This window comes from Castanea sativa, chromosome 12, assembly GCF_040712315.1.
Source record: "Castanea sativa cultivar Marrone di Chiusa Pesio chromosome 12, ASM4071231v1".
NCBI lineage: Eukaryota > Viridiplantae > Streptophyta > Magnoliopsida > Fagales > Fagaceae > Castanea > Castanea sativa.
The window spans coordinates 20857248-20866956 of NC_134024.1; the positions used below are offsets into that span (position 1 = coordinate 20857248).

The window sequence follows — 9709 nt, forward strand, 5'->3', positions numbered from 1 at the left end:
GTATTTTTTTTTTTTATTAAAAAAAAATTTAAACACAATGTGAGATTAGAGTAAGAAACTGCAAATTATAAATAAAATAAAAAAGAGAAACGGTTTTTTTTTTTTTTTTTTTTAAAAAAAAAGTGAAAACAGATAAGACTTGATAAAGGTAAAAAAAAAAAAAACCAATTTTTTATTTTTTTGAAATCATGAGTTTAGGGATGGAATATGGGTCGTTGAAGCATTTCAAATACTTAAGAATAGTCCTATATTGTAGGCAATGTTTTTGCAAGAGTTAAAAGACAATTTTACCAAATTATCTTTTAGTTTTGTTTCTACTTAAACTTAGAAATTCGTGAGTATTTTGAAACAAAAAAAAAATATAGTTCAAACAGCGTGGGTATTTTGGAACAAAAAAAAAATCTAGTTCAAACAGGAGAAGTCTCTTAAATAGTAGTGTAGATACAAACGATCATAGAAGAGTTTCAAATTTTATTACAATTTCATACATGATTTTGCTCTAAAATTCGACTCGTAAAGATTTTTTTTTTTTTTGGTTGCTAAAATAGTGAAGAGGATGTCAGCTCCCAATAAATGGACTGTACATTATTGGGCTTCATTATTTTCACTGAGGATAGAAACTACGTGTAATTAGTGTCGACAAGAGCGGCACAAGTTAGAGGGACGACCACTTCCTAGGGAACACCATCATCAGAGACATCACAGGTAGACCATGCCTCAAAATTGAACTTAAAATAAAGCAATTGATTTGTTGCTCAAGCTACAACCACTATGATGACAATGATCATAATGACTCCAAAGATCACCAAGAGCAAACACAGCTGCATATAAAATAAAAAAGAGGGAAAACGGTTAATGATATTGTCAGAACGAAATTTTAAATAATTCTGGAGCATATATTAAGTGACTCCACCAATATTCAATATTATGCATTAGTGATATTACGATTGCTAGAAATGGAAAAAAAAAAAAAAAGAGATTTAAATAAGAACATGCAGCACAAAATTTTAAACTTCGCTCCTAACACAGTTAATTTGTTAAATAAGAATCACTTGAACCAATAATATAAATGCAAGGCTTAGATGGGTTTGCTTCCGCCTGAGGTTCAAGTTACACAAAACCTAATGCCAGATAGTTTTATCATGTATAAATATTACAAAGTCACGAGGGGAATTAAGTGGCAGGCTCATTGGTTTGGGAAATGATGTAAAGCTGGAGGTCCCAGGTGCAATCCACCATACTATCAGTCCATGGGGTTGCTGGAGTGTCTTATGGGTAGGGAGTGAAATAGTTTGGCCAAAGACTAGGGCACCACTTCCTTCTCTCTCTCTCTCTCTCTCTCTCTCTCTCGATACACACACACACACACACACACACACACACACACACACATAATAAAAATAAATAAAAGTCGAAATATAACATTAAATAGACATATTCTAGGCCACATCTCGAACCCACCATGTTGGCCCAAAGACAACATGAATGGAAATGGTGTGTCAATACATGCTATTTACAAAGGCAACAACCAAAAAAGATTCAAAAAAGAAGAAAACGAAAAGGAAAAAAAAGGGTCAAAGCAACATAACTGCAGATACTAGAGAATTCCTCTAACCATCATCTAGTTGAGCTGTCAATACAACAAGAATCATGTCTACCAAACTAACATTTAGAGCCTCATTGCCATTCCAGATATTGAGTACGTGTAGTATTGTCAATTGAATTTAAGCAACTGCTCAGTTAAAGATCAATTTTCGATTACAACAATTCCAATCACAGCAAAGCAAAAAACTAGGTGTTAATGATCTAGGCATCTACTTTTTTTTCTCTCTACATAAGAATTAAAAGACAAGGAAAAATTGAAAGAAAAGAGAACCGCATTAATCAAATTTTACCAGAGATGAACTAGATTTTTGGCTTTTGGATGCTTTCTGAAGTTGTGAACTAGCTTGTGTAGTTGCAGTATGAGAGCTTTCAATGTTAGAGCTAATGTCATCTGAGAGGATAAAGGAACACATATTTGACATTGTCCTTATAGAGTATGAAATTTTTTAACAAAAATTGCAAGAAAACTTTATAAAAAATGGTAATGATTATTAATAACAAAGGGCTTACCAATCATAACTCCTTGCTCATGAACCAGCACAGCTAGATCCTTAAAAATCTCATTTACCTCACTTATCTGGTGCTGAATTTCTTTGATCCCCTGCTCTCTTTCTTCAATAATGGCTTCATTAAATACAATCTCATTATCCCACAATACTACGTCTTGTCTGCACATAATTTAATAGAAACTTAGGTTGCAATATAAACATGGATTCTAGGCTGCGTTTGTTTCGACGGTAAACGATTTCAGGAAATGGTTTTACGCATTTTCGGATGTTTGGCAGGTGCGGAAAATTTGGTCAAATGGAAAATAGCAAACATTTGACTGTAAAAAAGGGCCTCTGATCCGGAAATCCTTTTCCATTCGTATTTTACCTTCAATTGGATTCAGCCCTCATTTTCCCTCTCGCCTTCTCGCTGCCTCAAGTCAAGCTCCACTCCCTGCCTCAAGCCGGTCCGAGCTTCACCCACCGTCTGACGAGCGCCGCCACTCTCCCACAGCTCCGGCCCACTGGACGAAACCTCACCCACACACCTCCGATCCCCACACAGCTCCGGCCCACTGGACAAACCCACACCCACACACCTCCGACCCACTTTACCAGCCCACCAACGGCGCGAGATCGCGCCATGACCCACCGCGAGATCGCGCCATGACCCACCGCAAGATCGCGCCGTTGCACCCTGGCACTGCGATCTTGCGCAGTCGCACCCCAGCACCGATCGCGATAGCGCACCCCAGCATCGCGATCGCGCCGACGCACCCCAGCCCTCGCGATCGCGCCGACGCACCCCAGCCTTCGCGATTGCGCCGTCGCACCCCAGGATCCTTGATCGCGCTGCCTTCGCGATCCTTGATCGCGCCTCCTCCTTCGCGATCGCGCCGCTTCTCTCTCGGATTTTAGGATTTTTTTTTTTTTTGGGTTTTGTTTCTTTTGTGATTTTACTGAGAAATGATGATAAATATTTGATTGGAAGTTGAGAAAATGTGAGCATCAAGTAAAAAATGTATTTTCTATAATATTTTCAAGATCACAACCAAACACCTGAAAATATTTTCCAAAGTATTTTTTAAAATGCCACCAAACACCTAAAAATATTTTCCGGAATTTTTCCTTTCCGGAAAATATTTTCTTTTCTTGAAAACATTTTCCGGAATTGCTTTACTGTCGAAACAAACGCACCCCTAATTGCAACATGGAAAGAGAAATTTCAAACACACGGGCAGCAAACTTATATTTTGATTAAAACAAAGGTAGCAAACTTATATTACATATACAGCATGGAAAAACATACTGTACATAAAAACTTCGAATATTGTCATGTATTTGTTCAAAAATGTCATTGGAAATAGGTGCTCTGTTTTTTTTCTGTTTGGGTGGGTTGGGGGGGGGGGGGGTTGGGGGTGGTTTGAAAAACTCTTAAATGTATAACATTTCAAACAAATGATGAGAATGTATAAGACAAGACATTGCATAATTATGAAATCTAAGCCCCAACCCCCCACCTCCCACCCCTCTTCTCCTTCTGTTCCTCAACATATAAGAGTACTTTCACATAACATTAAACGCATTTCTATTATGAGGAGCATATCCAACACTGTTGCTCAAACGAGATATTAATATTGCACCTTTTAATTTCAAGAATTTGTACTCTTAAAACTTAAGTTTACCCATTGCATGGTGCTTCATAGCACCTAATTATAGAAAGAAGTTACAAGCATTACATTCATGCATAAGTTCCAGTGCAACTTTCAACACAAGGTTAGCATTATTATTAGTATCAGTAAAGTATTAATTAAATGATGTTAACTATCAATTTTAGGTTGGTTGAAATTGAAATAAGTTTCCAGAGACCTATTTTTTCAAGTTCAGTCTTACCTTTTAATCTTAATCCCATTCAATTTGAATCAATTTACAAACCCTAAAGCTTTTCCTCCACCATTCAAAATCCTGAAATTGTAACTTTTCCCAACCCTAGCCAAATTGAACAATCATAGACAGGCTTATAAGTCTGTCCTATCTCCTATGTCATGCGTTCAATAGTAAAATGCCAAATTTTATTACAAAGGCTTCTTCTGTTTCACAGGATGATGTGTCTAGGTTTCTTGTTAGCTAACCAGGCCTTGACTCAAAGGCCCTTTTGGGCCTGATTTGAAAAGCTCAGGCAGTTTGAATGGTTGAGGTCAGGTGGAATGAATGTATCCACTAAGTGGAAGCCCCAGGGCGTCATTCCTTTAGAGACCTACATTTAGAGAATGATACAGGCAGCATTGAAAACTTGACTGGCTGGATTCGTCCCTTATAAGTCAGGCTATCCCTATAATTAGTTACAGTTATCTGGTTTGAGGGAATGTCTGGTATACTCAAAACCAGCAATATAAAGCTGACAGGCAAAGGTCGTGTTTTCGAAAGGATGAAAACAAATCCTTAAGGATCTCCAAGCTACAAACCATCAATTGGTTCTCCTTTAACAATAATCCTAAAGAAAATGTCTGCACTTAACACAAAGAAACTTTTTTATATGTCCCATTTTCTTTATGTAAGTATGGCTTGGCCCCCCACCAGGAGAAGGGGAGGAGGATACTGGGAAGAACACATTTTTACCTCACTAGAAGTTCAATTAACACCAGACTAAAAAACCACAAAGAAAGGTTAATAACTGACAGATATTTATTTTCCTCACAAGACATTACAATAAAATGTAAGAAATTATCTTAAGGCCGAAAAATTACCAAGTTATGAATATAGAACAATATTAGAAACATACTGTAGGAAGCAATGCTGACCTTTTGGATTCCAGAAGAAGAACTTGCTGTTCAGAAGTCCTGGATGAACTTATTTCCAGCTCATGGGCATCATAACTGCTTAATGATTGACAAAGTTAAGGCATGCCAGTTAGTTATTTGACCAAAGTTAAATGCTAATATATGTATGTCTTTATGCGTGCATGCACAGATGTGTGAGTGCACATGTGAGACCAAATACTTAGTCAAGCATCACTGACACCGAAACATATTAGTCCATCCATCTCTATTTGGACTGGGAATGAATTGACATCCTCATGGATACGGTGGAGTTTTAACATGCACAGTGCGACCCAATATATATCAAATATTAGGTGAATTGTTCTGTACTGGTGATACTGGAAGTGAGGCTATGTATAACATCACCAACATTACAAATCAAACATGCAAGTCCAAATTATAGGAAATCCATGTGAGATCAACTAAAAACATCATACTATTATCAGAATTGGTAAATGATTGGTTGACCAATTACCATGACAAATTTTCAGCCCCCAAAATATATATTAACTTTCTAGATGCAGGATGGGAACAACCTTTTTAAGGTTAAAAAACATTTAGTGAAAGCTACTTCCTAATTTACACTATTTTTCATTTTATTATCCTCTTTTATTTTTAAAAAATAAAGATATTATAGGAATTCCATAAACTAGCAAATATTATTTTTTAGAAAGAGGATGCAAATTTTGAGAAATTCCAAAAATCAATAGAGGATTTACAAAATGAGACAGAGTAACATACATACCCATTAAGGAGACGTTCAGTTGTAGTAGAATTTCCCCTAAAGAGGGTAAACTTTACGTTTATGAAGGTGAACTTTTCAGAATAAACAAGTGACAAAATATCAACAACCCAGAGAGAAGGGAACAGACACATATATTAAACTTCCCTTTTCAACTCTCCCAATCTTTAAAAAAAAAAAAAAAAAAAAAAAAAAAAAAAAAAAAAAAAAAAAAACATCCAATTTTTCAACAAAATTTAGAATCCTAATTCTCCTTCAAGCCTTCCATAAGAATAAATTGAAGTATAAAACTGCCGGTCTCTTTGATGACATTAAAAATTTCTATTTACTCTTATGGCCTCAAAAAAAGACAACATTAACATTTTTGTGCTGTGCCAAACCAATCCATTTTTCATGGTCATAGTTTCCAATCTCTAAAATGTCTTTGATTTCTTTTTGAAACATATTCAACAAGTTTCACTTCCTATCAGGAATAAGCAGTTTCCTCCAATGCACCAATATCCACATCCTGTAACTTTAGACCAGACAGGGCAAGGAAGTGACATACAAAATTATGAACTAATCAAGTTGTCAAGAAAAAATTACCTGGACGGAAGAATTTCTTTGGGAACAAATGGAGCATATGTTGTTTCCCTCTCAGCTGCAAGCCTTTGTGCCTTCTGAAATTCCTTAAGAACTGACTGGAAATCTTTTGCAAGCTTAGCATCAGCAATCTTCTTGGCAGGCTGGAGTTTAATGAGTAAATGTCAAGGCATAAGAATATAAAACTGCACCCCCTCCATCCCACCCCGAAACAAAAGAAACAAAAACTAGATAAGTAATTAATTACCCTGTCCTAACTAACCAGAAATGTATATTGGAGGGAAGGTAAAATAAATTCTAGAAACAATGCAAGATCAATTTTTTAAATACAGTAAGAAAGGAAGGAAGAAGGAGGAGCATGGGTAAGTGAGCCAAGTGAACAACAACAAGAGAGAGCAATTTATCCAATGACGAAATGTTAGCTTAGAAATTATGTTGGGTATGAACTTACACTAACTTCCAAATGCTGATCAGCCTCACTAGCCTGCTTAAGTTTAGCTGAAGTATCTTTTACCAACTGCCCAATGTGTAACCTTGACTTGCGCCTGCAAGTACAGTCAATCCAATTTAAATAACAGTGACAAAAAAGAACAAGATTGCTTGATGCGTGCAACAATCTTTTCCTTATATCATTACCTTAAGATAAACCAAATTAAATGTTTAGAATGTGAAAAATAAAATTGTTGTTATTTGTACCAGATTTCAATATTTATTGTTCTAGTGAAAAATTGCAAAAACATTAAAGGTGAGTAGTTGAAAATGCAAATTCATATGCTTTATTAGCATCATATCTTCCATCCATAAAATAACCAAAAAGAAACAAGAAAAGGGGAAAAAAAAAAAACACAACCACTTAAACTAATAATAGGAAAAGATTGAAATTGGAATTAGAGGAGTAATTAAACAAAAAAGGATCAAAATGGAAATTAGGGTTATTTTTAAAGATACCAAGACAACCCTACAAAACCTTTTTTTTTTTCGATAATGAAAATTTTATTAAACTATCAAAAAAGAGTCACCCAAGTACGCAAGAAGAATACACTTACAAGCAACAAATTACAAGCAACAACCCTACAAAACTTGTTACACAACTCCTTTTTTTTTTATAAGTGCTTGTTACACAACTCCTTACTATGTAGTTTAAACTTGTTTTACACAACCATCAATATTTAAATAGTTGCAATTCCTCTCAAAAAGGGGAAAAATATATCATTTTTTTGATAAATAGGGGAAAAATAAATAATCCATGCGGATTACAAAAATACAATTGTTATTGATTTAGTGTAAACTATGTAGTTTTTTGTTTATTTAACATTTATTCTCCACATTGCATTCCTTTATGAACTCCCAAATATAGTGTTAAACATGGTAAACATTTCTTAAACAAAAGCCTATAAGAGAAAGTAAAACACCCACAGCTTGATATAGGGTGTCCTTCAAAGTTACAAGTCTATAAAAGGGTGCAAGCATTTACAGCACAATGTACAAGTACTTCTTACAAGCTTCTTTAATTTGCATTTTTTATCTTTTCTTTTTAGATACAATAGAATTTAAACCTATGTCATTCGCTTTATGATGATTTTTTTTTTTATCATTAAGCCAAAACACCAATTGATTTTTGGTGTTGGCATATTCAAACTCCAAATTTCTTATTCAACAATAAAGGATTCTAAACATAAAATACAATACATAATCTTTGATTTACCTATTAAATTCAATTATGTATCCTTAATCAATTATGTGTCCTTGGAAGCCGCAACCATACACACAGTAAGTGCATCAACTAATAAGCTACATGTTGCGTTGCATTGGCTAATAAGCTACATGTTGCGTTGCATTGGCTAATAAGCAACTTAATGCCCATTAACCATTACTGTAAGTAGAGTTTTTGCAATATAGTTTTATCTAAAAAGCTCTTTTTTTTCCCCCCCCTAATAAAAGCCCCAAATTCTCCAAATTTTTGGGAGTTCATGAAAAGAGGCAAGAAAAGGTACAAACAATTACAGCACAATTTACAATCACTTATAGCACAAAATGTATGGACTTAAATGGATACTCAATAAAATGCAAGTGGTAGCATGTGGGACCTACTAGTCACGCAAACTTGATTAGTTGATCGAGTCTTCTACCCAATACACATACATAACATTATAACCAAACTAACAAATCCCAGAAAAAAAAAAAAAAAATCAAATCAAATCATCTTTCAATTGTTAAATTCCACAAAAACAAAAACCCAGAAATTTGTAATTAAAAAAAAAAACCATAAAGCCGTACAAGTTTAAGGAAAAGAAGAAGAAAAAAAAAGACTGACAGTTTGTCACGGAGTTCGAGGGTGTCTTTGGGAGTGCCAAGAGAATTGACAAGGCGAGAGAAGGAAGACACAGCTGTATTGATTTGGAAAATCCCAGCAGCCAAAGCCTGAGATGGGTCTTGAAGCAGTTGTTGTTGACGTTGTCTTTGTTGTCTTAGTGGTCTGCCAGCTTCTAGATCTTGAAAGCTCATTTTTTCGAAACACAGGAATTGAACAAGTTTATACTACTTTTTATCCAAAACCCAAAAACAGAAAACAAAAAACAAAAAACAAAAAATCTAAGTTTGAAAAACAGGTTACAAATGTTGTTGGGTTGGAAGGAGAAGTTTGGTGGGGATATATATTATTGGTGAAGTTGTGTTTAAGGAGGAAGAAAAGGCAAAGCACAATTGTGACTTTGAAGATTTCAAAGTCTGTGTCTTTTGCGTTTTTTGGGTCTTAGAATTGAATTGAATTGAAGTTGAAGCTCTTTATTGTAGTTTGTGAAGTTTGTAAAAAAGTCAAACAAGGAAGGAAATTTCCTGAGGGGCCCGGACGACTGTGTGACAAGGCACAAGCGAACGTATCTACCTCTTTCCTTTCCTTCTTGTCCTTTCAATTGCGTCGTTTCCCTCTTTTAATCCGATATTAGTTAGAGTTGTGTTAGGATAGAATAACTACAATTTTTATTGTATAAAAGTGTAATTCAAATACTTTTTAAAAAAATTATTATTGTGTTATTTAATTGGCACCAATTATATTATTTTTACATTAATTTATAAGTTTTTATTAGAAATATTTTATTTCAATTTAATTACATATTTAGTACTCAACTTTTGTCCCATATTTAAAATTAGTCCTTTATCTTTTAAATTTTTTTATTTTGGTCGGTATACTTTTAAGTTTGTATCAAAAATTCCTTACTATCGGCTGTTACTTTGATTTTCTCCATGTTATATATATATAGATTTTGTTCAACAATCTCAACTTCAAATCTAAGCCAGAATTAATGGCATGCACTTTTTTGTCACAAACTTAAAGTATAGGGACTAAAATGAAACATTAAAAAAAATTTGGACTATTTTGAAACATGGGACAAAGCTTGAGAAGTAAATATATAATTTACCTTTACCCTATAATAAAATACGTATTTTGTCTTAATGTACCTAATTTGGCATAT

At 34.5% G+C, this 9709-nt stretch overlaps 1 protein-coding gene across 1 annotated transcript; it reads right to left on the bottom strand.

Annotated features, from left to right (window-relative positions):
- Window positions 1-382: 382 nt before the first annotated feature.
- LOC142619779 (syntaxin-21-like) lies at window positions 383-9199 on the bottom strand. Its single transcript, XM_075793059.1, has 7 exons — window positions 8551-9199; window positions 6688-6781; window positions 6240-6379; window positions 4895-4969; window positions 2116-2273; window positions 1896-1996; window positions 383-821 (listed from the first exon to the last, which is right to left on the bottom strand). The coding sequence occupies exons 1-7, from the start codon at window positions 8739-8741 to the stop codon at window positions 756-758; spliced, it is 825 nt and encodes a 274-aa protein (XP_075649174.1). The 5' UTR covers window positions 8742-9199; the 3' UTR covers window positions 383-755.
- Between the last annotated feature and the right edge of the window lie 510 nt (window positions 9200-9709).

Bases quoted from the DNA above. Each gene is read 5' to 3' on its own strand.
- LOC142619779 (XM_075793059.1), bottom strand. From the start codon at position 8,741: ATGAGCTTTCAAGATCTAGAAGCTGGCAGACCACTAAGACAACAAAGA. The intron at 6,380-6,687 runs GTAAGTTCATAC...ATTAAACTCCAG, and splicing joins ATCAGCATTTGGAAGTTAGT to CCTGCCAAGAAGATTGCTGA. The intron at 1,997-2,115 runs GTAAGCCCTTTG...TTATCCTCTCAG, and splicing joins TGAGCAAGGAGTTATGATTG to ATGACATTAGCTCTAACATT.